The 26,735-nt window shown below is 53.3% G+C and overlaps 3 protein-coding genes across 12 annotated transcripts; 1 reads left to right on the top strand and 2 right to left on the bottom strand.

The window, feature by feature from the left end:
* Positions 1-738: 738 nt before the first annotated feature.
* Positions 739-8,641, bottom strand: IRGQ (immunity related GTPase Q). Of its 2 annotated transcripts, none has more exons than XM_038528690.1 (3): positions 8,055-8,641; positions 7,056-7,587; positions 739-5,646 (listed from the first exon to the last, which is right to left on the bottom strand). In XM_038528690.1, exons 2-3 carry the CDS (start codon positions 7,583-7,585, stop codon positions 4,278-4,280), a joined length of 1,899 nt encoding a protein of 632 aa, XP_038384618.1. In that variant the 5' UTR covers positions 7,586-7,587; positions 8,055-8,641; the 3' UTR covers positions 739-4,277. The 2 variants fall into 2 exon arrangements, with proteins under 2 accessions (XP_038384618.1, XP_038384620.1); XM_038528692.1 differs by lacking the exon at positions 8,055-8,641 and adding an exon at positions 7,905-8,044.
* ZNF576 (zinc finger protein 576) lies at positions 8,300-11,692 on the top strand. 5 transcript variants are annotated; one of them, XM_038528694.1, is made up of 4 exons: positions 8,300-9,025; positions 9,200-9,300; positions 10,754-10,855; positions 10,954-11,692. In XM_038528694.1, the coding sequence occupies exons 2-4, from the start codon at positions 9,216-9,218 to the stop codon at positions 11,379-11,381; spliced, it is 615 nt and encodes a 204-aa protein (XP_038384622.1). In that variant the 5' UTR covers positions 8,300-9,025; positions 9,200-9,215; the 3' UTR covers positions 11,382-11,692. The 5 variants fall into 5 exon arrangements, with proteins under 5 accessions (XP_038384622.1, XP_038384625.1, XP_038384624.1 ...); XM_038528697.1 differs by having other exon boundaries at positions 10,602-10,855; XM_038528696.1 differs by having other exon boundaries at positions 8,301-9,025; positions 9,884-10,855.
* A 3,351-nt stretch (positions 11,693-15,043) lies between these two features.
* On the bottom strand, positions 15,044-26,463 carry ZNF428 (zinc finger protein 428). 5 transcript variants are annotated; one of them, XR_005354576.1, is made up of 6 exons: positions 26,099-26,463; positions 23,417-23,621; positions 18,209-18,700; positions 17,639-17,775; positions 16,533-16,665; positions 15,044-15,256 (listed from the first exon to the last, which is right to left on the bottom strand). XR_005354576.1 is itself a non-coding variant. In XM_038528699.1 (3 exons), the coding sequence occupies exons 2-3, from the start codon at positions 23,490-23,492 to the stop codon at positions 18,198-18,200; spliced, it is 579 nt and encodes a 192-aa protein (XP_038384627.1). In that variant the 5' UTR covers positions 23,493-23,621; positions 26,099-26,463; the 3' UTR covers positions 18,027-18,197. The 5 variants fall into 5 exon arrangements, 3 of the variants coding, with proteins under 3 accessions (XP_038384627.1, XP_038384628.1, XP_038384629.1); XR_005354577.1 differs by having other exon boundaries at positions 15,044-15,228; XM_038528699.1 differs by lacking the exons at positions 15,044-15,256; positions 16,533-16,665; positions 17,639-17,775 and having other exon boundaries at positions 18,027-18,700.
* Between the last annotated feature and the right edge of the window lie 272 nt (positions 26,464-26,735).

The following is a 26,735-nucleotide window of genomic DNA, read 5'->3' as shown; positions in this document are numbered from 1 at the left end:
TTCTGACGGTTGGCTGGCTATAGCTTGGGGTGTTAAGACTGACTGGGCCACATGCCTCTACTCACCCAGCAGGTTGGCCTGGACTTCTCGGTGTGACCGTAGTGACAGGGGTGCAGTGAGAGGAAGCTCTAATATGTGAACTTTTTCCAAGCATCTACTTCTCTATTAAAGATTTATTTATGAGAGAGAGAGAGAGAGAGAGAGGCAGAGACACAGGCAGAGAGAGAAGCAGGCTCCTCACAGGGAGCTCAATGTGGGACTTGATTCCTGGACCTGGGATCACACCCTGAGCCGAAGGTAGATGCTCAACCACTAAGCCACCCAGGCATCCCTCAAGCATCTACTTCTATCGTGTTTGCTGTTCCAGGCAAATCATGTGGCCAGGTCTAGGGTCAGAAGGGCCTCTCCAAGAACACAGCTACAGAGAGACATTAATGGGCCAGGCTGCTTCCAGAGCTGGGATGCTTTACTGTTGTAAGCTCTCTAAGGTCTAAATGTCTTGTTTCCACCTGCACCACCCTCCCCCCTCCCCAACATACATACTCGCAGAGTCTCTGGATTCCAGCTCAAGGGGTTCTTTCCCTCACCACCCATCTTTCCTCTCCTAGGACCCAGGAGTCCCCACCCTTGGTCTCCTCCTCCTTCAGAGCCAGTACTATCTCCAGCCCTTTCCTTCCCCAGACCTAAGCAAAATCCCAAGCATCTTCCCCTTCAAACCCCAAAAGAAAAGACACATAGTGGTATCTCTACTCATTTTTATTGACCTCTTCAAAAAGCACCACAGGCCTACCACACCCTGGATTAGCCCTCCCTGGTTCCCCACCCCAATGGATACAAGTCTCTTCATCATTATCCAGAAATGTATGAAACTCAGCTAAGGTGATGAGATTGTCTCTTCTACTTCTGCTTCTGGTAATGGATGGCAATGCCAAGATGTAGCATACATTTCCTGGAATTCTTGCCTTCCAGGGTCTTCCAGCCTGGAAGTATGATGTTGAAACACCCCGAGGGCAGCAGCAATCCGTTCTCAAGGGAGTCTTAATCTTTCTGCTTGGATGCTACCAGAGACAGAAGCCTCACTAGCAACGTTTAGGACTCCCTTCAAAAGTCATAATTTAAAAACAACCCTTCCCCCAAATTAGTCATGACACCCAAGAGTGTCCATATACACATATAAACTCACATACACATATAAACACAACCAGCACTCCCCAAAAGAGACATAGGCAAACAAAATTGGGTCTTGCTTTCTCAGATATGATCTCTGGCATGATCCCCATTGGCATGAGGGCAGAAGGAATTTGAGGGAGGGAAGCACAGGGCAGAGATGTTAGGCCAGACCAAATCAGAGATGGTGTGAAAGTGGCAGAAAAAGACAAGGGCACTCTGTGAGCAAAGGCATGGGCATGAGACAGAGGTGCCCAGACTAGAGTTGTCTGGGTACTGCCTGGGGCCAAGGGCAAAGGCAACAAGACTTATGTTCGAGCTCCTCATATGCGAGGCTTCTCTGGAGGGCTGCAGCATGCTGACATGTGCGTGTGTAGGAGAGAGAGAGAGAGAGAGAGAGAGGCAGGGGGGAGAATGCATGTACATACACTATTCCTACAATTACCCTGTGAGGTAGATACCATTTGCTGAGTGACTTCCCCAAGGTTGCCCCAATGTCAGGAGGACTGTCTGACCCTAGAGCTATGTCTGTAGAATTTCCTGTGATGATGGGAGTATTCTAGGTCTGTGCTGTCTAGTACTGTGGCCACACATCACATGTGGCTACTGAGCACTTAAAACATGGTTTGGGTGACTGAGAAAATGGTGTTTATTCATTTTTACTTAAAAACTGATATGCACCTCAGTTATTGGGAAACTGTTCAATATAACCGGGACAACTTGGGTGTATGAATCTCTTTCTCTATTAATGAACTTTAGGAAAGCTAAACAGGAGTACTTCTGATGAGAATTTATCATCTGAATGAGACATGTGCTAAGTGCAAAATACACACCCGATTTCAAAGACAGCATGAAGGAATGGAAAATATCTCATTCTTTTCTATATTGATTACATGTTGAAATAATGTTTTGGGTGTACTGGGTTGAGTAAAACATAACTAGTTTTCACTGTTTTCTTTTACATTTTTACTGTGGCTGCTAGGACATTTCAAATTACAGATGTGGCTCACAACCCGTTTCTGTTGGACAGCACGGCTGTGTACCTCTCCCACTTTCCCATGGCTGGCATTCCAGATTGAGAGGTAGACAGTGTTGTACTGGATATTACAGAGATGGGCAAATACCTTTCCCCGAAGCCTCAAAGGCCTTTGAAGACCATGTCTGAAGCCATTCAGTATAAAGCCAAATGCTTTTTTCCACCCTCAGCCATCTCAACTATGATGGGATAAATTGTGCCAATGGTAGGGGTTCGAGATGGACATGGGAATACCATCTGGCAAAGGACCTGTCTCTCAGATCGGTCACCCTTGTCTCCTGCTGTCAAAGAAAATAGGATCTTGCAAGTATATACGGTTCTCGTCCGGCCCTTTCATTTCTCAGATGGAACATAAGGCACTGGTCCAAGTCACCCAGAGTGACAGTGGCAAAGCCGTGCTTGCTTCCCAGATCCCGTGACCTCAGACAGGAGCTTTCTCTCCCATCAGATGCTTGTTTCTCCCCACCTTGCTCATTTTCCCTGTCTTGTGGCAAGAGGCCGACAATCTAAATTCCAGTCTGCCACTGACTAATGAATGAAAAGAAATAATTACTAAGCACCTACTGTGGGTCAAGCACTCTTCTAGGTGTTAGGGGTAGAGCAGAGAACAAAACAGGTAAAAGGACAATAGCTATTAAATAGGTAAATAAATAAATAAGGTAATTGCCTACAGTAAAAATTGCTGCAAGGGAAATAACTGGCTGAGAAGAGTAATGGGGGCGTGTGAGCTGATTCAGTTACACTGGACAGGGATGGCTTCTCTGAGGGGACGTTTGAGTGGAGATCTGCTTGATAAGAAGGAACCAGTTATGGGAAGATCCGGGGGTAGAGCATTCTAGGCAGAAAGAACAACAAATGCAAAGATCCTGGGGTAGGATCCAAGGTGGCCCACCCAGGCATCGGAAGATCAGGCTGGTTAGGGGATGAGGTTGGGGCCAGACCACATAGGACCCTGCTGTGTGTTGTTGGGCCTAGAGCCTGCCCTCCCTGGGCTTTGCCCTCCCCATCTCTCATAAAAGAGATGCTACTTAATGGCCTTTTGGGTCCCCCTTTCCTGCTTTTTGATACAAGAACTCTGTAACCTGTGGCATCTTTTCTACCTATAGTTGGCAGCCTAGAACATTCCAGGCACTGTGGTTTCTGCCTTTGCTTCACTTACGGCACACTCCCACCGTCTGGAACACTACCTCGCTGTTCTGTGGGTCTCTTGCTCTCCGCAGCCCTGTGTGTACACCAGAGGGCAGAGCCTCTTGGGGACACCTGAGGTAGCCAACACAGAAATATCTGTCAGTGCAGCATTATAGCTGCTTTTCCAAAAAAGGCAGGAGTATAAAATATCAAGGCCAGAAAGGGTTCGGCTTAATGATAGAAGAAATCAAGACCAAAAAGAGATAGAAACCACTAAGGGAAAGAGGGACAAAGGAACAGACACACCAAAGATCCCTTGAATCACTCAGCACTTATAAAAGGGGGGCGGGTAGTCATGTCCCTTTCCAAACTCGCACTGAGAGAGGTGATTGCCAGGGTCCAAATCCATAAGGAATTTGTGGGAGATACCTCTGAGGTATGGGTTCCTGTCCTTCACACCAGAAGGCCTCATTCCTGGTCTCTGGCTACCCCCAGGGCCCACCATGCCCAGACCTCTTGCCTACTTCCCTCGTTTTTCTGGGACCATCCTCCCCACAACAGCTGGGAAAAGAATCTGGCTCACCAGGCCCTCCCCCCCCCACCCCCCAGCAGCAAATAACAGACATCTCTCTATTCCTGATCAAAGGTTCTGCAGCTCTTTTGCACAGTCCCCTGTTCCCTCCTGTAGATGGAGACTTCCCACCACCCAGCAACTGGAATCTTAAAGTCCACCCCAATGAATTCAAAGCCCTCATTCCCTTCAAGCACCCAGCATTCTGAGTGGTGGCCCCCAGCTCCGCTACCTCAGAGGCCCAGACATCCCATGCATCTGGACCCCCCCAATCCCTATCCCTCTAACCAGGACGTGGAGTCCTCAGCCCCTGGGGGAGCCAAGCAGGAGGGACACTGGGCACCCCGGCAGCCCCCCAGACCCGCGTCCCACCCCTCACTGCGCGGGCACATGGGGTGCCAGCACCGCCTCGGCATCGGCCTGCATCTCGCTGAGGGCCTGCAGCAGGACGCCGTGCGCCGCGCGGTAACCCAGGCCGCCGGTGGCCGCCGCGCCGCCCGCGGGCCAGAGGAAGGAAAGGGCCCCCAGCGCCGCGCCCCCCGCAGTGCCCTCGCCCGCCCACGCGCCCAGCCTGGCCTCCACCTCGGCGCGCGTCACCGGGCCCGGGAAGTGCGTCCGCTCCGCCAGCTCCCCCGGGGTCAGGCCGAGCGCGCGCTCGCGTCGAGCCAGCGCGGCGGGTTCGAGCCCCAGCGCCCGCCGCCACTCGGCCAGCTGACCCCGCAGAAGCGCCACGTCGCACGCCCAGCCTAGGCCGGGTACGGGCGCCGCCGCCGCCGCCAGGCTGGCCAGCAGAGCCGGCCGCCACGCCCCGGCCCGCAGCGCCGCCGCCTTCATGCGCGCCCCGTGGGGAGACGCGGGGGGCAGCGCCAGCAGCAGCGCCCCCGCCTGGGCCGGGGGCAGCGCGCGCCGCAGCCACTCGCAGAGCCCCGGGAGGCCGCCAGGCCGCAGCGGGAACACGGGTGGCGGCGCCTCCTCCAGCACCTCCCACGTCTCATCCTCGGGGCTCAGCGCGGCCGCACGCTCCGCGTCCCCACTGCCTGATTTCTTCCCGCCACCGCCAACAGGCGGCACACTCTCGCTGCCCGCTTTCTCCGAGCCTTCCCCGCTGCCTGCTTTCTCGGAATCTTCCTCGCTACCTTTCTGCAATCCCGGGCCACGTTTCTCCCTTCCCTCACTGCGTGCATTCTTCACCCCCTCTCCGCCTGTGTTCTCTAAGCTCTCGCAGCTGGGCTTCTCTTTCTCCGCCTCGTCCTCTTCCTCCAGGTACTCTGGATCTTCGCCCTCACCGTCTGTTCGCACGCCGACCAGCGGCGCATCTGGCAGCACGAAGGGCCGAACCTGAGCCCAGTCCTTCTCAGTGGGGGCCCCCGGGGTGACTAGGATGAGGGCGTCGTAGTGGGTCGGATGGGGGGTGGCGGCAGCAGTGCCCGCGGAGCCCAGAGGTACGTGCCAGAGCACCACATTGGGACGCTCTGGGGCCGGGTGGGGCGTGGGCCCCGCGGGCATGAAAACAGGCTCGGCATCAGGGTCACCGGGATCCAGCCCAAGCAGCACGTTCAGCACAAGGCTCACATCGGCGTTGCCGGCCACGGCCAGGTCCAGCCGCGCGCTGCCCAGTCGCTCCAGGCCAGCGCGAACCCACGACAGCGCCGCCTCCAGGCCACCGGTCTCAAAAGCCTCCCGCACGGCCTCCAGCTCTGCCGCACCCAGTACCTCGAAGCCATCCTGTGCCGGGGGCAGGAGCCTAAGGGGACAGGGAAAGGGAGGGTCAAGAGCAGAAGAGGGTTTAAACGCGGGAGAGCTGCATTATGGGGATGGGACCAGACTAGGATGATATGGGTGGAGTTTTTGAATAACCTCTGAAAGAAGACAGAGGAGCCAGACTCATCATAAAATATATAGGAATTAGGGCTTAAAGCAGGGGGAAGGGGACGCCTGGGTGGCTCAGTGGTTGAGCGTCTGCCTTCAGCTCAGGGCGTGATCCCAGGATGGAGTCCAACATCAGGGCTCCCTGCATGGAGCCTGCTTCTCCCTCGGCTTGTGTCTCTGCCTCTCTGTGTATCTCTCATGAATAAATAAATAAAATCTTTTTAAAAAACAAAAAAATAAAATGGGGGCAGGGGGGCAGGTTGGTTGAGGTCAGGTTTCTGACAAAACCTAAAAAGGGAAACCTGCTAAATCTTCTCTGAGATTCAGTCTTTGGGGGAGGGGGCACTTTCCCAAGGGCCTTGCAGGGTTAAGAAAGGCCAAGCAAAACTCCTGGAAGATGGGGCTCCCGCAAAGACTGACTTGCAACTGTATTGTGGGCTAAAGGAAAGGCAAGCACCTTTGGACCGGAGCAAGGTCACCCAGGGCGCTCTTTGCAGAGACTAGGTTTACTGAGGCGAAGAAGGGCCAGTGAGGGGAAAAGCCTCGCTTATTAGTGCTTACCAAGGAGTGGCTAAGGAAAAAAGATGTGCACTGACCCAGTGGGCCTCATTTGGACTTCTATAAAACAGGTGGCCAGGGATGGGGGGGGGGAGGATTTAGGAGGTAGCCAGCGAGTGGGCATAGAAATGAGATGGGATTGGGATTAAAGAAAGGCAGAGGGGGAGGAAATCCAGAAAGGGCAAGGCTCACTGAGGGTGTGGCTTTACAAGGACTAGTGTAGCTTGAGAACAAAGCTGAAGGTGGAGCAAAGCTGAAGGTGGAGAGGACGAGGAGGGCTCGAAAGTGTGAATCCCTGGGTAACATCTTGGCGGGGATCGCAGGCTTGTGTGCTGAGTAAGCCTTCCTCCAAACTTTTGCCATGGGGGAAGTATTTGGGCATTAGGTCCTCGCCTCTCCTAAAATGCTCAGTGAAGCAGGGCTTGGGACCTGAGAATGCTTGCGGGGGGCAGAACCTGGGAGGACGGGTCAGAACCTCGAGCTGACCTTTTGGTGGGGCGGAGCCTAGAAGACAAGAAAGGCTCCAGCATTGAGTGCTGGCTTGGAGTGGAGCCTCGCTGACCTCAAAACCTGCGCTGAGGGGCAGGACCAGGGCCAGAGAGCAGGGCCCCCAGCAGCTATCCTGTTAAGGCCTGCCCCAAACTCACTGGGGGTGGGGTCTCGCGATCTCAAAGAACATTTTCTGGATGTGAAATGTAAAGCACTAGGCCTCAAGTCCTCGCTCACCTCTGCAGCACCTCCGCCTGGCTCCGCAGCGCCACCCGCAGGCGCTCCAATTCCTTGCAGCCGTCTCGGCGGCCGCAGTCCGCGGGCAGCACGAAGAGAGCAGCGGCCCCCAACCCCGCGCCGTTCAGCAGGGCCGCGGTCTGATCCCGGGCCTGGGCTTCATCTTGTGACTCCCCAGGGCGGAGATTCCGCACAGCCAGCAGCGGGGTCCCTCGGGCCAGGGCGGCCCGCGCTGCCTCTCCCAGCGCTGGGGCCAGGGGCTCCCCGTTCCCCTCGGGGCCGGGCAGCACCAATACCAGCACGTTGGCCTCCGCCGCCCAGGGCCCTGGCGCTGCGGGCGGACAGCTCAGCTCGCCCAGGAAGAGGCCAGGGCCCAATGCTCGCAGGCTGGGGATCCCGGAGTCCGGTCGGCCCTCGGGAATCTCTATGGTCTCCACATTCCCGTCGCACAGCGCTGCGATCAGCGCGGACTTGCCACAGCCCGGAGGCCCCAGGAACAAGGCGGTCACGTCACCCCGTGGCGGTGGCATACCTGGAAGGCAAGGGGGTGGTGCAGACCCGGGTCAGGGAGCACTCGACCTTTTTCTTTCCTGGTCTGCTCACTCTGTCCCCCCTCCATTCTTGCGTGTCACTCCCAGGGAAACATCCGGCACCCACGCCCTGTCTATTCCCCAAGGACCCGGGTGGCTTGTCCGCCCTCTTTCTGGATACATTTAAAAATATATATTTTATTGATTTTAGAGAGAGAGAGAGAGCACAGCCGGGGGGGAGGGGCGGAGGGAGAAGCCCACTCCTCGCTGAGCGGGAGCCTGATGCGGGGCTCCACCCCAGGACCCCGGGGATCATCACCTGAGAGAAGACAGACGCTCAACCGGCTGAGCCGCCCAGGCGCCCCACTCTCTCGGTTTCAAAATCTTAGACATCCGGACCTCCAGGCCCCTCCTCCCTCAGGGACATGGATGTTTTTATTCCCGCACTCCTCCCTTCCAAACCACTAACCGAGCAAAGCGCTGGCAGTCACCGGAGAGCGCGATCCGCGGCGGCGGGTCAGCCGCTGAGAAGCCCCGCCCTTGGGGTCGGGCGGACGGAGGCCGAAGAGGTTAGGGCGCCCCGATTTGGGGCGGAGGGGCGGAGGGGGGGCCGTCCAGACCCGTTCCGAGGGCTCTAACCTGACGTCACTCTTTTAAGGAGGGGGTGTGTCTTGGAAGCGTGACCTCGGGGCTACAGCCCTTGGCGGCGGCTGCGCAGAGCAATCGAAGCGCGCCGGCTCCCCCCTGCTGCTGCCGCGGGGCCCCGAACAATGAGGGAGTCAGAGCGCCTGCGCGCCAGCAGCGCCCGGCCACATTTGCGCAAGAAGCGGAGGTCGGTCCGGCACGGGCGGCCGCGACGTCATCATAACGCATCCCGCTGCGGGGAAGGACCCCTCCCGTTTCTCTGAGGACCCGGCTGGCGCGACTGCATCACTGCCGGATAGTAGCCGGGCTTTCGGCGTCGAGAGGCTCCTCCGGCGAAAGGGCGTGGGAGCCCCTGGGACCTTGAGCCTCGGGGGCCCTACCCCGCTTCCCTCCGGGTGGCGGCGCTGTGACGAGGCGGCCGACTGGCGCCACGAGAGCTGCCCGCTGCTGTCCGGAGAAAAGCCGAGGCCTGGGGCTACCCGGCCTCGGGAGGAGGGAACCGAGGCTGAAGGCGCGCGTGGGAGGCGGGGGCCCGGGGTGGAACGAGGGTCACAGGATGTCAGAGAAAGATGCCTCCCGGGAGGAGGCGGGTTAGACCCGGGGCGCCACTACCTGCCTCAAGACACGTGGGAGAGCTGGTGTCAAGAGATCAAGGGTTCCATGCCCGCACTTCAGGGAGTTAGATGTGGGAGGCCAGAGGTCTCACGCAGGTCAGACGGCTCCACGGGGTATCACAGGCCTGGGGAGTCGGATCTTTTGAGAGGGTCGAAGCTTCCCTGAGGAGAGCTCCACCAGGTTAGAGTTCAAGAGGATGGCCTCTTACGGGGTGGGGTGGGGTGGGGTGGGGGTGGGCGGGAAGCAAGGGGAGCCTGCCGGAGGTCATAGGATTGCGGGCCCCTTCATGCAATGGATACATGAGCGACTTCACTTGATTTACTGTCCTGTCATGCGCGCTGCTCTCTTGACCAGAGGGATCCCAGGCGTTATGGAGGACCCGCATCTCGAAGGGGCCACGGAGCAGCAGGATCCGTCCCAGGAGAGGAGTCCCCGCAGCCCAGGAGGCGACATCTGTGAGTGCTGCTGGCCAGACGGGTGGGGTGCTGGAGCCGATGCTAGCTAGCTAAAAGGATTTCAGTGTCCCAGGCATGTAACAAGCACTCGCCTGCTGCAAAGGGGCTGTAATAAATGGTTTATAAGCTGCCCTACCAGGAACTGCCATTCTCTACCCTTACCTTTATTGTGCTCAGATGTACCCATCCCGCTCTGGCCACGTAAGTTCGAATGTGCTGCAGTTTGGACGGACAGAGTGGCACCCAGAGAGGCTTGGGTGGGAGAAAATGTTGGACACTGAGAGAGGAGACCCGAGGTTCCAGTGCCAACTCTGCCCCAGACTTTGGGTGTGTGACTTGGGCTCGGGTTTCCCTGTCAAAAGAGGTTGCCACTACTCAGGTGACACGGCTGTAAAGGGGATTAGTGGCAGAGATGGGGAAGGTTTGATATCGGGGAGTCTGCTGTTAGCAGAGGTAGCCAGTTTGACATAGGATAGCAACAGCTTCTACTGAATGCTTACTAGGTGTTGGGCGCTTTCTAAGAGTTTAACCTTCATTATCTCAGTCCTCCTGACAGACCCAATGGAATTGGCATTGCTTTCAGATAAGGGAACTGAGGCAAAGAGGTTATCTGGGACAATGAGCTCCAGTGTCAAGGTCCTCCGGCCAAAGACCACCAGGAACACACCTGCATTTGAACAAGTTGGGTTTATCGCTCATTGCACTGAGGAAGCACACACACCCTGAAGCACTGTGGGGCATCTCAGTGTTAGAAAGGACTTATCTTAGGTGATTTGGGAGAAGGTTCAAGGAAGGGTTTTGTTCCAATTAAATGCTGCCAGTAAGTAGGGGCAAAAGATAGGTTGGCTGTGTAAATAAATCTTATCCAGGAGGGGGGGTACAAAGGCTCAAGCTGTGATTGATAAAGCAGCAGCAGCCCCTCCTGTGAGCCAGGATAGGGGGATGTTTGGTCATTTTTGTGGCTTGGACAATGTTCATGTTTTGTCTGTGTTCAGACGTTACTCTGGCATGGTCTTGATGTGATTCATCTCAGTCACAGCATGGCTTTGTCTGACAAGGTTCTGTGAAACTGCTTCTGTTCAACAGGAGAACACCAAGGCCTAGCTGTGAGTGCCAGGCCAGCCCCTGTCAAGCTGCTTTTCTCTTTCTCAATACGAGTAACCACAAACCACTGTGTAGCACTGTTCTAAGCACTTTATATGAAGTAATAACCCATTTACTCCCTCCAACAACCCCATGAGGTAGTTGTAACTGTACTGATCAGTCAACCATACTGATATGGTTATGACCCCATTTTCCAGATGAGGAAACCGTTGTACTTGCCTAGGAAGTGGCAGATCTGGGATTCAGTGCCAAGTAGTCTGGCTCCAGAGGCTGTGCTCTAATCACATGGCTCTGCTGGGAGAGCACACTCCCTGGGTTCCATTCCTGACTCCACCATTTCATTTCCTAGCAAGTTGCCTAACCTTTCAGAGCCTCAGTCTGCTCATCCATAAAACGTCCTGTAATAGTTTGCCTGTGCCACTGTCCAGCCCTGACGTACAGCTGGCATATAGTAAGCACTGAATGTAAATTGTTGGCAAGACCCTGGGGCTTGGGAGAGGTCCTGGTGACTCTTGCTGGCTTCCCCCGACCTCTCCCCACGTCCCTCAGGCCACCTGGGGGCCCCGCAGTGCACCCGCTGCCTCATCACCTTCGCCGATTCCAAGTTCCAGGAGCGTCACATGAAGCGGGAGCACCCAGCTGATTTCGTGGCCCAGAAGCTGCAGGGGGCCCTCTTCATCTGCTTCACCTGCGCCCGCTCCTTCCCCTCCTCCAAGGCCCTGCTCGCCCATCAGCGCAGCCACGGTCCAGCAGCCAGGCCCTCCACGCCAGTTGCACCCACCGCTGCCCACCCTACATTCCCCTGCCCTGACTGTGGCAAGACCTTTGGGCAGGCTGCTTCTCTGAGGCGGCACCGCCAGGCGCATGAGACCCGTGTCCCTCCAGGCCCCTTTGCCTGCACTGAGTGTGGTCAGGACTTTGCCCAGGAAGCTGGGCTGCATCAACACTACATCCGGCATGCCCGGGGGGAACTCTGAGTGAGGGTTACACCCTCCCTAGGGCAATGGGTGTGTGTGTGGGGGGGATGGGTTCTGTGGCTGCTAGAACCCACCTCTGATAAGGGATGGGCGCCTTGGAAGGATGTGCTTCCCTCCCTGGACAGGCAAAGGACTCCTGATAAATAGGACCCAGAAGATGCTCATCTCCAGATTCAGTCTTTGGAGGACACAAAGGCCTTCAGGGATATAGCGAAATTAGTGAAATCTTTTAAGAGAAATGAACAAGCAAAAGGGAAAATTGTTATTTGTATCTCCCTTGTTTCCAATTAAATAGTTTGAAATCACAACTAGCTGCAGATTGTGTAATCACCTTTAATTCTTCCCAGATGGATGCCATGAGCTGTAGGAGCAAATTCCCCCTGGTTTTGTGCCTGAAGGGGGACAGGGAGGGTGAGGTGTGGCGGGGCTGTAATGTCCCTGGAAGGGTCTCAGATGTGGGGAAACTTGGGCCTTTGGGGTGCGGTAGCAAAGTTGGGGGCTGTCTGAGTCATGTGGGGGTTGCAATTCAAGTCCCTGTCTTCTCCCATTCCCTGTCACAGTCTTTCCCACTCACTGAGGGGCCTTGGTATTTGGATTTGGGCTCCTTCCCCAGTAATCTATTGCCCGCTTAATTTCATGTACCATTCTAGTCATGGAATATTTTCTAGATGTTTAGGTGAGATGACATGAATAAAATAGCAAATAGTATCTAAAAACAGAAAAGATCTGTATTAAAATGTCTAAACCAGAAACTCTGGCTTTTGAGCAGGAATTGCCAGAAAATATAAGAAGGGCATAGTGAGGGGGCTCAGTTGGTTAAATGTGGGACTCTTGATTCTGGTTCAGGTCATGACCTCAGGGTCATGAGATCCAGCCTGGTTTCGGGCTCTGCTGAGCAGGGAGCCTGCTTGATTCTCAATACCCACACCCCCGCCCCCTTTCATCCCCCACACGCATGTGCACACGCACGCTTTCGCAAAATAAATAAAAAGAAGGGCACTGGGAGGGGGGAGCTCAGGTCAGAGCTGGCCTGGCCCTGTGGGGAATCTGGTTTGAAATCAAACAGGGATACCTTCTGTTTCCTGTTGTATTTGGCCAACACTGGGAGAGTTCCCATTAAGATCCTATTTTCAGCTCTTGAAACCCCTAACCCTGGGCTGGGTCCCACCAGGCCAGTACTGAGTGTGGTCAGGACTCTGGATTACCTGCCCTGCCCCCCTTAGAGACCCCGGTTGATGCCCTGCATACAATAATTACAGACACTATCTGAACTGAGGGATGTTTTTAAAGCCCATAGCTGAGGTAAATTTGGTAGAGGATAGCTGTTTCCCAATTTTTACCTAGGTACATGGTAGCTACTAGCACTCCATTTCCCAGGGTTCCTTGCAGCTAGGTGTGGCACGGTGACGGAGTTCTGGCTAAATCCTGGGTAGAGTTCTCAAGCTTCAGAAAGGGACACGCCTTTTCCTCCACCTTCCTGCCTGGAGTGTGGACATGGTATCCAGCCATCTTGGACCATGAGAGCAATATATGGGATGCCAGAGCCGCAAGACAGCAGAAGCCTGGGTCCCTTGTTGACTACATGGAGCAGAGTCGTCATACCAGCCCTAGAATATCCACTTCCATACGATCATATAAGAGAGAAATAAACCTCAATCTTGTTTAAATCACCATTATTTTGGGTCTCTGTCACATGCAGCATAATTTACAGCCTGTCGGTAGCACAGAACGGCAGATTTGAGTAGTTAGTTGCAATGGAGACCGTATGGCCCATAAAGCCTAAAATAGTAAAGGGCCATCTGGTCCTCTATAGTAAGTTTGCTGACCTCTTGCCTGATGGACATACAACCTACTCTGAGCCCGGAAGCCGGGATTCCCACCCTGGGAAATACTACCTCTAGTAGGGGGCTGTGTGTGTGTCCTGTAGGATCTGGACAGGGCCAGCCAGCCTGGAGCTCTGCTGGGGTGACTTTTGGGGAAATTGGTGGTTTGGAGTCAGTCGGCCATTACTCTATCCTAAAATACCGACTTCACCAAAGCCAAACATTTCCTCTGCACCTGGTGATAGCTCAGAAGTCTCCAACCCAGATGTTTCACACCACCCCCACAGCGGTTCCCTCAAACCCAAACCTGAGGCACTAATCACACATGCTCCCCTGAGACAGACAGCAGCCTGCCTGTGTTCTTCCTCTTCTCTCCACTCTCCAGATGTCATAGATTCCCAAGACTTTAAATAGCATCCTGGTGACTTCCAAATCTTTATGTTCAGCTCAAACCCCAGACTTCTCCCCAGGAGAAGAAAGTCACTTGGATGATGAATAAAAGTCCCCAAAACATAAAAAGGGTCAGTGTGACTCCTACAGCCCCCACCTACACCACTACCATCAGATCGGTCAACTGTGTACTCAACTTCTAAATTCTGGAGTCTGACAGGCCCTCCCCACAGGGATCTCCTAAGTGTTCCCCCCACCCCCACCCCAGACCTGCGACCACAGCTGCCCTCTCCGGTCCACTACAGACCACATCCAGTGTACGTTAAGTCAGCACACACAACTCCTCATTTAAAATCCTCCAATGGCATCCTGTAAAAAACATCCAAAGACCTTACCCAGGCCCAGAAAACCCAACAATGATGGAGCCCCACCCCACTAAGCAATCTCAACTACCTCCCTACTTTATCTTCACTATACTCTAGTCACACATGCCAGGCTGGCTTCTACCTCAGGGCCTTTGCACTTGCTCTTCCCCCTGCCTCGAGTGCTCTTACCCAGAACTTGCTACTTAGTAATCAATACATGCTACATCCTCGGAGAGGTTCTCCTTGACCTGCTTGGCTAAAGTAGCACCACCAACCCTTACCCTGACTTTGTTTCTTCCTAGCACTCTTCAATACTTGAGATTATCCCGCTTTTGTCATTATCTCTGTCCTTGCTCTGGAATCCAAACTCTTGGGGGCAAGTGTTTTGTCTTCCTCACTTCCTCAGTACCTAAGATAGTGTTGATCTCAGAGGCTCAAAAAATGCTTGACTATGCCTACTGTCTACCTAGAGGCTCTCGACCTGCAGCCCTCCCTGTGATGCTGTGATGCTGGGCTTTCTGCAATTAGGTTTCCCAGACTCCCTCCAGAACTGGCTTCCTCAAGTTCTGCCTACGAGATGTATGAGCATAAAGAAGATAGGAAGAAGGGGAAGGCAGTCACCTTGCTTTGGGATCCTGCTGGAAGCCCTCCAGCAGCAGCTCAGACTCCAGTGCCTTTCCATATCAGCACCAGTACTGTGCTAAACCTCTTGAGGTTTAAACATCTGCACATGGCCTGTCCTCCAAAATCCTGCTGGACCTGTACCCTAGTCCTAGAGGTGGGAGCTTTCTGTAGGCACAAATTGCTCAGTTGCCTCATTTTTCCACATTTGTGCTCTCAGACTTCTAACAGCTGCATAATGACTGCCCTGTGTTAAATCCTCTCTTGGAATTCCTAGCTTGGTGTTCATATCCTGTCTGGGCCCTGAGCAACTGAATGACCCCAGGCAGCAGATTAGGTCTCTTGATTCCCAGTCTGACATATCCTTAGGAATTTTTGCTGATAACTGGATGACTCTCTACATCCATGCTTAGAAAGCCCTGTCTTAGGGCAGAAAAGTGCTTAAGTGTGCTGCTCCAGGAAATAAAATCCATCCGTGGTATTTTAATGAGCTGTGATTTTCTGCTTTGACGATTCTGAGATTCATTGATGTTAAGCTATAGTGGTTATGAAAGTCTCAACTTGAAGAGTGGATAAATGTCAGGTTCTCAGATTCTGAGCTTCTAGGATGAAAAGTGTGGGTTTTGACAGATGCTTTGGTATAAGATTCTGTAACAGGCATCAAAACGAAAGTGTTCTTTATGGCCACGCAGGTACCATCATCAGTGAAGCAAGCAGGATATGAGGGTCCAGATGCCAGATAGAGAGGAATGAGCACAGGGGAGGAATGCCCCATTAGCGGGAGGTAACCCTTAGCCAGCTCTAGCAAGCTCCTGCCCCATGAGATTGTGGGTTCAGCACTCTAGACCTCATAGTCTTCAAGAGAAACCCTGAACCTTCATTTTGATGTGAAAGCTGCCTGTTTTTAAATGTTGATAACCAACATGATTTAAAAAACCTCAGTAACTCCGAGGAGACCAACACACTCCACACAGTAACTCTGTGTGGAGACCACCACACTCCTGCCAGTCAGACGGTGGCTATGGACAGCCAGGCTGCCATTTCTGGTATGTGGCTTAATGGTTAAGAATGTATGCCCTGCATCCACCCGTCTGTAGTCAAACCCAGGCTCCGCTTCTTAAAAGCTGTAGCTATTAAGTCAACCTCCCTATGCCCTGGCTGAATAGCCGTAAAATGGTTGTGATAATAGCCCCTATACCTCTGAGGGTTATGACAATGACTCAGACGTGGAGACACAACCCAAATTGGTAGAACAGCCTACCAGGCCTGGTCCTCTGCCCCTCCTTGACTTTACCTTCCTACCAGTCTTCCCCTGCCTTCCTTAGCAACAGCTTCATGCTCTAAGTGTTCTTCCATAAATACCTCAGGTTGGGCTTCACCTCAGGGCCTTTGCACTCATGGTTCCTGCAGACAGTGCAGGTGCCCTACTCCTCCCTACTCCTGGTCTTGGCTCTGAAGTCACCTTCTCACTGAAGCCTCCATGACCACCCTACTTGAAACCGCCTCACATACAGGTACAAGCCTCCCCACCCTGTTTTCCTCCACAGCCACTTACTACCTTCTAAAGTCTGTATGTTTTATACATTTCACTTAAAAAGTATCTGTCTTGGGATGCCTGGGTGGCTCAGCGGTTGAGCGTCTGCCTTCAGCTCAAGTCCTGATCCCCAGTCTGGGGATCAAGTCCCACACTGGGCTCCCTGCGAGGAACCCGCTTCTCCCTCTGCCTATGTCTTAGCTTCTCTCTGTGTCTCTCATGAATAAATAAAATCTTAAAAAAAGAAAAAAAGTATCGGTCTTCCCCATTATAATAGGGGTTTCCACAAAGGCAGGGATTCTTATTCTTGTTCTTCATGCTCTCTGCTCTACTCCCAGCTCCCAGGATACTGCCAGTATCTCGCAGGTGCTCAACACATCACTGTTGAATGAATGAATAAATAAATAACAGCCCCTACCTCATAAGGATCCGATGCGATTGTCCATATAAAGCACTTTAGCCCAGGGCCTGGTCCACCGTGAGCGCTGATTTAATGATGGCCATTACGGTAATTCAGGTTCTATTCTTGAAGATTCTTAGTTGCCAAGCTTCTATGAGTTAACACACGTAAAGTGCCTTAGAACAGGGCTTGGCACACAGTAAATGCTCAGTAAATGGTAGCTATCATTATAATTAGGCTTCTATTTTCAAAGGAGCTCTGGTGCCAAACTTCTATGAATTAGTACTTCCCAACTCAGAGCAAGAGCCAAGTTTCAACAAAGCTATAATGAGCCGGCCCTCTGCTCCTTTCTGCCCTCATCCCTCCAGCTCTGCCCTCTCTGACACTGGGCGGGCTCCTGCCTCCTCCTGCCTGGACTGCATTTCCCGCCCAAGCACACAGTTCCTGCTCCCTGGGGGAGGGCTACACTGTTTAAAATGGCAACCCCCTTCCAGAACTGTTCTCCCTCCTTGGCTTTATTCTTCTCCACAGCACCTACCACCATCCAGCATACACTACATCTTGTTTACCATCTGTCCCTGTCAGTGGGCCTACCCACCCCCGAGTAAGCTCCATGAGGACAAGGGCTTTATTCACTGGTATATTCACAGTGTGCAGTATTCGTCAGGGATTCAGAAGATATTCCCTAAATGAATTAATGGATCACAGTCCCTACCTCACAGAGTTATTCTAAGGATCTGATGATCTCATGCAAATAAAATGCAGCACTCTGTAAGTGCTGGGGAAATGGCAGCTGTAATTATAATTAAGGTTCTATTTTTGTAAGTTCCTAGATACACAACTTCTATGAGTCAATATATATAAAGCTCTTGGACCGGCACTTGGCACCCAGGAAGCACAGCTCTGATTATAATTAAAGTCCTCTCTGCAAAGGTTCTCAGGCAGCAGAGAGAACATTAGCTGTCCCCTACCACTCCACGAATCATTCTCTGCTTTCTGGACATTGGCTACACCACCTTTCCCAGATTCCCTTGCCCTGAGCTGTGGCCATGTGATTAATTTCTCAGCAAAGGGAAGTAAATGGGAGCAGTATGTGCCACTTTGGGGCTGGAGATCACATGTACCTCTCCACGCTCACCGTCCTCTTCCACCATGGCAGGACCCAGGCCATGGCCACTCAGCCAGGACCATGTGGATGACAGTAGGCTAAGGGATGGCCTGCGTCCTCAAATCACTGTGTGGAGAAGGGTTGCCTACCAACCTGAAACATTATTACGTGAGTGTGAAACTTCGTTGAGTTGAGTTGAGCCCGCACGTCATGGGGTCTCTGAGTAAATATATGGAAACCACACAAGCATTCAGTAAATGTTAAAAGTCTTGGTGACAGTGCTCTTACAGTTCCCCCAGGGAGGAGACCCAGGGGATGGGGGAAATAAGTCCCCAGGCCCATGCCTCACACACTCAAGTGTATACACACATGCACACATGCATACACACACACCAAACACGCTGGACCGACACACACAGAATTTGGCTTTTATTCTGGGCTTCACACATCTACTGCTAAGACGACACACATCGGCGGTACCCCCATCCCCCATGACCATTATGACTACCCCAGTTTCCTCAGCCCCCTCCTCCCACCCCACCCCTTCTGCCAAGCTCCCTGGGTGGGATCTCTGCCTAAACCTCACCCCGGGCATGCAGCATGAAGTGCCCATGCAGCTCCCCGAGGTTGTCGAAGGAATCCTCACACTCTGTACAGTGGTAAGTGCCCTCCTCCTCTTCCTCCTCCTCCTCCTCCTCCCTCCCAGCTGGTCGGCCCTCCCCAACCCGAGGTGGCTCCTCCTCTTCCTCCCCGAGGACCCTGCCTTCAGGGGCTGGAGCTTCCTGGGGGGCTGTAGCAGGGCAGCAGAGCCGGCAAGGTGGGGTGCCTGGTGGGGCCTCCCCAAGGGGTGAGCGGCCACAGAGCTGGCAGGGCTGGGCTGGGGGGCCTGGGGGTTGGGCTGCACGGGGGGCCCGACGAGATGGGCCCCCCCGGCCCCCCCCCAGGCGCTGCTTCACCTTGTAGCCAGGGTCATATTCAGGATCATCAGTAGCCTCCTCCTCCTCCTCCTCCTCATCTTCTTCCTCTTCGGAGTCTGGCTCTGAGAGAGTGTACTCAGAGTCAGAGGAATGCTCAGGGCCTGCAGAGGGATGAAGGGGAAAAGACAGAGGCATCTGAGGACAGAGAGCTCTGCCCTTCGCTAAGCCTTATTCAGACTTGCCACAGCATGGAGGGGGCAGCCTGGACACAACCCTGCTCTTCCCCCACAGTGAACCCCAGTCGCATGGAGAACACCGCCTGGCACACAGTAGGTACTCAGTGTCTAAGCAAATGAATGTCTTGCAAGAACTGCCTCTCTCAGAGGTTTAATAAGGACAAAGTAGCAGTAACGAACACAGTAACAGTGTTTCTTGCTATTTTAAGAACTCTGTTCTTGAGGCTCCTGGCTGGCTCAGGAGGTTAAGTGTTGGGCTCCTGATTTTGGCTCAGGTCATGATCTCTGGGTGGTAGGATGGAACCCCAAGTTGGGGGGTGCTGTGCTCAATGGGGAGTCTGCTTGAGATTCTCTCTCCTTCCCCCTCTACCTCTGCTCCCTACCCCCATGCCTACATACATGTGCTCTAAAATTAAATTAAATTAAATTAAAAAAAAGAAAGAAACTTGTTCTTATATAGTAATCTATCTAAGCCTTATAACAACCCTTGGAAGGAAGTACTGTTATTAACGCTAAGTGACAAATGGGAAACCGAGGTACAGAGCAGTTAGGTGACTCACTTGCCTCTAGTCACACAGCTCTAACAGGGAAAGCTAAACAGGGACGATGGACTACACTGGTTCATTTTAGGGAGACAAACCCGTCTTCAAGCAACTTAAAACACATACATATATGTACTTTGATATGTGTGGTATACACATTTATACATAGTTAAGTGAATTAAAATGTTCATTCGTAAAGATTTATTTCCTTTTAGAGAGAGAGAGAGAAAGCGTGTGATCTGACACCCTGAGATCCTGACCCGAGCAGAAACCAAAAGTTGGACGCTCAAGTGACAGCACTACACAGGCACCCCTAAAATATTTGTTAGTCCAGATATATTACCGTGATTTTGTAGGCATGTAGGACATGTCTAGGACAAGTTCAGATTTAAAAAAAGGGAAAACAATTTGTAGTCAATGTACAGGAAAGGGTGCCATCAGCAGTCATAATAGGGGGTGCACATGAGAGTGCTGGTCAGGGAGGAGGGGGGCCCCACTGCAGTGGCAGCAGTGTGGGAAATACATCAGGCGCCTGTCAAAAGCATCCCCGAGCCTGTGTCCATCCTGCAATTTCCTCCTTCAATTTCCTCCAGCAGCCCAGAGGGGTCCTCTTACAATTGAGTGAATCACACTGGGCTCCTCCTGCCACCTCAACCCCTCCCTCCAGCATGTGCTGCCCCAGAGCCTTTGCTACCCTTTTTACAGATGGACTAGGTGTTGCTCCTTCCACCGCCAGGTCTCTGCTCCAGTGTCACCTTCTCAGTGATGCCCTCACCACTCTATCTGATTGGCAATCCTTGCCCAGCACTCCCTATGCCCCTAACTCTCCTCAACTTACTATATGCAACATTGACTTGGATGCTTACCGTCTGTCCCCCAGAGCAGGGACTTTGTCTGGTTCATGGGTGCATCTCTAACATCTAGAACGCCTTCTTTGTGCCGGCATTCAATTTAGCAAACCTCTTCTGAGGCTTTCACACATACTGTTCCCTCTGCTGGGAATGTCTCACCCTGGTTTTCCCCATCATTCTTTAGGACCCAGTAGGAAGCTTCCCTCCTCCCTGAGGCTGTCCCAGATCTCATTCTAGCAGCCACTCACTGTCTTTTGCCCTCTGGCTGTCCTCACCCCAGCCCTGAGGGCTGAGCCGGTACACAGCCTCTCCCACCAGACAGGGTGGGGTGGGGGTGGGCAGGCGTGCTCTGACTCACTGCCGGGTCCCTGGCATCACCCAGCTCAGAATAGGTGGTAAATGTTGGCAGAATGTCCCTCCCCGCAGCTTTCTCTCTTTCCTTGCCCCTGCCTCCATCCTGCTGTCTCTCTGCCATTTAACACAGTTTCCGGAGTCCTTGGCATGGGCTGGTCCCTCTGCCTGAAAGGCTGTCTCCCACGCTGTCCACCTGGCGACCTCCTGCTCATCCTTCAGGACCCAGCACAGGCTCTGTCCTCTCTGGCGGTGGCTCCCTCCACCCCGGTTCCCACTGGTCCAGTGTCTCCCCTTGTGACTGTCCTAGATGGGGTCCCCAACGCTGCCCAGCCCAGGACATGTGGGTTCGGTGAACATGGGTACCCTGAGGACTTTCCCTCTGCTCTTCTCTCACCTGGTGACCTTTTCTTCTTCTTCTTCTTCTTCTTTTTAAGATATTATTTATTTACTCATGAGACACACACAGAGAGGCAGAGACACAGGCAGAGGGAGAAGCAGGCCTCCATGCAGGGAGCCTGACGTGGGACTCGATCCCGAGTCTCCAGGATCACACCCTGGGCCGAAGGTGGTGCTAAACTGCTCCAGCAGTTCTCCTTTTCTTCTCCATTTGTAAACTCCTGTTCCTCTTTTCAATCCCAGATCACACATCACCTTCTCTGTGAGGTCCTCCCTGACTCCTCAGGTGGTGTCTCTCTCTTATCTGGGAACCTCTGCCCCTGCCCCACCCCCCAGCCTGAACCCCAACACATCCTGACCACCTGGGAAGTGCCCTGGAGATGGGAGATTCCTAGAAGGCAGGGCCTGAGTCTGACCCATCTCCATGTCCTCAGCAATGCAGAGTCCCCAGTTGGCCTCAGAAACACTTGCTGAATGGCTGCCAAACACAGAGGAAACCCCTCTAGTCTTGGGCTGAGGCCCTACCCCTCTTTCTCCTCCCACCTGACTTCACACCACCTGCCCTCCAGGGCCTTCAATGCCCACTATGACTTCATGCGGTTGGCTTGGGAAAGGCAATCAGGTCGTTGTCCATGGCTACCAGGCCTTTCGTGTCCACTGTGATTTGAAGGGCCTGTGGTCCACAGGCCCTTTTGCACCTACCATGCCTTCTCCACCTACGAGATCCTCAAAGCCCGGCATGTCTCCAGAATCCACTGGACCCTCGATGTCCACAGGGCCTCCCAAGCCTCCTGCCTCCTTGAAGACCACCAAGTTGGCAGTGCCCAACAGCTCCTCGGTGCCTACCAAGCCGCCCACAGCCCCCAACTCGGTCACAAGCCCAAGCAGTTCCAAGTCTACCAAGTGGGCAAGTACAAGGACAGCCCCTTCTAAGCAGCCCAGCAGCAAGTCCCGAGTCCACAGCAGGGTAAGAACACCCAGCAAGGCCAGCACTGACACCAGGGCCAGCAAAGTCAGCAAGGCCAGTGGTGTACGACGCCACCAGTGGAGGGGCACACACAGCCGGGGCAGGACTCCTGGCAGAAGGGGCAGCCGCAGCTCCAAGAGGTCACCCAGCAGGGCCAGTGCCATGACCAGGGTGAGAGCTCATGGTACACCCGGTGGGCCCAACCGGGCAAGAACTCCTACCTCCCAGAAAAAGCAGAATAGGGGCAAGAGTTACAGCAGGCCTAGAAACAACAACCGGGAAAGAAGTAAGAGCCAGCCCAGAAATACGAACAGAGAGAAGAGTGATAGCTCACCAGGGGCCTCAGGCTTGGGGAAGAGTTCCGGGCTGGCTATAACCCTAAGCAGGGCAAAGAGCTACAGCCCCAGTAGAACTTTCTTTGAGGAGAAAAGTCACAGCCAGTCTCTGTCATCATCGAGGAGGGTGAGAAGTTATAGTCAGATGGTCACCCCTACCATGGAATGGAGTAACAGCCCAATAGAAGTATCTAGCAAGGTCAAGAGTTACAACCAGGATAGTGTACCCAGCAGGACCCAGAGTCATAGCCAGTCTAGCACCCCCAGCAGGACCCGAAGTCACAGCCGGTCTAGAACGCCCAGAAGAGCAAGAAGTCGCAGTCTGAAGAGAACCCACAGCAGGGAGAGAAGTCACAGCTGGAAGAGGAATCATAGTAGGGCAAGAAGTCGTACCCGGAAAGGAACTCCTAGTCAGATGAGAAGACACAGCCGATCTAGAACCCACAGCAAGGGAAAAAATGATAACCAATCTAGAACCCCCAGACAGGAAAGAAGTCACAGCAAGGAGAGAGATCACAGACGATCTAGTACACCCAGCAAGGAGAGGGGTCATAGACCATCTAGAACCCCCAGCAAGGAGAGAGGTCACAGCCGATCTAGAACCCCTAGCAAGGAGAGAAGTTATAGCCTTTCTGAAACCTCCAGCGAAGAAAGAGATTACAGCCGATCTAGAACTTCCAGCAAGGAAAGCTATCACAGCCAATCTGGAACCCACAGAAAAGAGAGAGATCATAGTCCCTTCAGAAAAAAGAGAGCTCACAACCAATCCAGAACCTTCAGAAAAGAAACAGATCACAGCCGATCCAGAATCCCCCAAGAGGAGAGAGACCACAGGCGATCTCGAACCCCCAGCAAGGACAGAGACCACAGCCAATCTCGAACCCCCAGCAAGGACAGAGACCACAGCCAATCCCGAAACCCCAGCAAGGAGAAAGGCCACAGCCGATCTAGAACATACAGCAAGGAGAGACGCCACAGCCGATCTCGATCCCCTGATAAGGAGAACAATCCTAGCCAATCTACAATGCCCAGAAGTCTCAGCCAGAAGGATTCCACTAGCAGAGAACACAGTCCCAGTCAGAATGGAACACCTAGGGAGACAAGGGACCACTCCCCATCTAGATTGCTCAGTGGAGCCCCAATTCCAAGCCAGGATGATAATCAAGGTAATGCCACCATCTCTAAGGCTGCCTCACCTGGAGAGAGGTCCTCATCATCTTCTTCCAAGCTGGCATAGCCCCCAGTCTCAGTGGGCTCACGGGTCTCTGTCATGGCCAGGGGAGGGGACAGGAGACAGGAGCAGAGGAGCAGCTAGGCAGAGTCCCTCCCCGGCCAGCTCTTCACAGCCACACCTTGGTCACAAGTTCTCCAGTGCAGGACGTCGGCAAGTAGAGCGGGATGCTGAGCAGGGGAAGGAAAGGCCTGTGGTGACTCAATAAATTTTTACATTAGCATCTGCCTCCCCAGGCCCAGCTGTGTGCTCAGTGCTGGGGGAAAGGAAAAGACAGCCCCTGCTTCTATAGATCTTAATTCCCCCATCTGGGCAACAAAGCTGTCAGTGGAGCGGGGAAGGTAATATTCCAAAAATTTAGCAGCAGGTACCAGTGTGGGTACCAGTCAGAACCGAAGGGAACATGGTCCTATGCCAGGAATTAAAACACTTTAGTTGCCGGTTTGTGAGAAAGTCTAGAGCTGGGGGAGGGTCCAAAGTGGCAGATGGAAGGTAGGGAATTACTTGAGGTAGTGGTGACACACCAATCCGTCTAAAATTACTTCAATATTTAAACAAGTGTATGACAGCACTGGTTGGTGTCAGCCCTAGTTCTACACCTTGGCAAGATAGAGTCTAGGTCTGAACCCTAATCTGCCAGTCTAGCTGTGTAGCTTCAAGCAAAGGACTTAACTTCTCTAGCCTGTATCCTTCTCAGTACAAAAAGGCTTCCAGAGCTTAACTCAAGTAGTCCTTATAACTATGTTGAGAGATTATCATCTCCTTTGTACACGAGGAAATTGAGACACAGAGGTGATTAGCAAGTAGTTCAAGTCATACCAACTAGGATTTGATGTTATCCTACCTCTCATAAAACGATCCCCTGACTGAAAAAACTTTTTGAAGATTCATTAGGCTCATTCAGTATAAACTGCTGGTATGTGGCAGGTACTCCAGTAACAGTGGCTGCTAATACTTCCACCTGTAACCATTCCTATAAACCCCCAGCCATTACAGACTTCTCATCTCTCCCTGGGGACACCAGGACTTTTCATATCTGTGGGTCTTAGCAAATCCTGCTATTGCTGTCTAGAATGTCCTTCTTTCCCCTAGTCTGCCTGGTGAACTCCTATGCACTCTCCAAAGCCCACCTCAAAGCCCAAATACCATCTCTACCCCTTCCCAGAAGGGGTTCCTTTCTCTCCTATCCTTCTTCACCAATACATCCATGTGCTGCGCACACACACACACGCACACATACACACATACACACACACACACACAGTTCTTTTGTCTCCCATTGCACTCACTGGCAGTAGAAAGCCAGGAAGAGTAAGTTAGTGAAAGGGCTGGCAGCCTCAGCTACACTTTTTTTTTTTTTATTTTAGCTACACCTTTTTATACCAAGACCTGTGCTGGGTACTGGGTATACAATGGTGGAAAATACACAATCTCTTCAAAGCCTGGAAGTCAAGTTTAATGCTGGGGGCTAAAGATAGAGAAAAAGAGAAAAAAAAAAAGTGAAGCCTGGAGGAGACTGGGGCATGGGAGGGCTGGTAGCAAGCAGGGGAGTTTTCTAAGGACACCTGGATCTGGGCTTTAAGGATGGGAGATTCATAATCTGCAGAGGAGAATTGTCATGATATCATACTACTTGTTGGGTCCCATCTAATTTGGGAATTCTACTTTATGCCAGGATAAATTTGCCAAATTCAGTAAATAAAAACAGACCATGCCTGGTTAAATTCGAATTTCAGATAAGCAGGAAATTACTTAATATACATAGGTCCCATGTAATATTTGGGATACACGTTTCTAAAAGGTTATTTATCTGAAATTCACATTTAACTGGACGTTCTATGTTACCTGGCAACCACACGCTACAATCAGGGTTTCCCAAGAGATTACCAGGAGACATTGCTTACCAGTCCAGCCTACCTTCCCCCCAAACCCACATTACACAAGGGCCTTCCAGAGTTTTCCAGATGTCAAGTGGAGACATTCTTTGATGCGCTGGTCCCATTCCTACAACTACGGTGGCCATACTGGCTTCCAGAATTCTAAAGGGGCACAAATGAGGCTCCCTCACCATCACAAGGAAAAAAACCCGCCAAGGCCCTACTACATCCTGAACCTACAGCACCGAACTCCCAAGATGCCCTGCGTGAACATACTAGGCACGCGCTCCCACAAGGCTGGGGCAAGGGGGCAGAGCAAACCCTCACACAGGACGATAAGGACCAGTCCCCACAATGCCCTGCGGCAACTCTTCCCAGGATGCCTCGGGCCTATAGCGACCACCTTCCGAGGCGTTCGGCGTCGAAGCACGCCAGGCTTCCGCGACGCTCAGCGGAAGGTGTGTGACAAAAGGGACTCGTTCCCCACAAGGAGCTATAATCCTTCCCAGAATGCACTAGGCCCATAACGACCAGCAGACCGGCTCCCACAATGCCTTAGGGCGGAGCGTCCCGTTCCCCCAGGATGCCCCAGGACGGCACGGAGCCGCGCTGGGGGGAGAAAAGGGAGCCCGGGTCTCGCCCTCCGGCCGTCGCGGGCCAAGACGGCTGCCTGCTCGCCCCGGTGTCGGGAGCCGTCATTCCCATCATGCAGCGGTGCCGTAGTGCCCGCTTCCCAGCATGCCCCGCGCACCCCTATCCCGGACACTCACCGGCGCTAGCGGCCCCCGCTCTGGCTCGGCGGCGGCGGCTGCACGCCTGGGCTCTGCGCCTGCGCTGCAAGTCGGGGAGGAGGGAGTGCAAAGCGGCGAGAGGAGCCTAGGGCGCTTGCGCGGCGAGATGGACCATTCCCATCGCTCGGTGGGAAGAGGGGCTCCGTGAGTCGGGCCATCGACGAGGCCCGCGCAGGGGGTTCCGGGCTTTGCCCCTCGCTGTCCGGGTTTACTTGGTACAGTCCGCAGCTAGACGGAACCAGAAACTGCAAGGCTTGCGCGTGCGTGAGCGAGCGGCAACGCGCCTTCTAGAAAACGGAATGAGCTGGGGGCTGGGGGCCGCCAGCTAGGCCGGGATCCTGGACCTGAGGCTTGCTTATTTGCATAATCTTAGTGAGGGACAATAGGAGCCCTACGGCGGTGAAGGGGCAATTTGCATATTCCCCGGAGAGGCCGTACTCCAGAACGCTGTGATTAGCATATGGGGTGGGGGGGCGGCTGGGGGCGCTCCTGAACAAAGCGCATGCGCTCACGGATTGCGGACTAGCGCGGAGTGGGTGGCCTTGTTTTAGTTGGCATCAGTTTGCATCCGGAGAGGGGGCACAAGGGCCAAGACACTTACCAAACCCTCACAAGC

Source organism: Canis lupus, chromosome 1 (assembly GCF_011100685.1).
Source record: "Canis lupus familiaris isolate Mischka breed German Shepherd chromosome 1, alternate assembly UU_Cfam_GSD_1.0, whole genome shotgun sequence".
Lineage (NCBI taxonomy): Eukaryota > Metazoa > Chordata > Mammalia > Carnivora > Canidae > Canis > Canis lupus.
The sequence above is the reverse complement of the archived record's forward strand: the minus strand, read 5'-3'. Positions and strand labels throughout refer to the sequence as shown.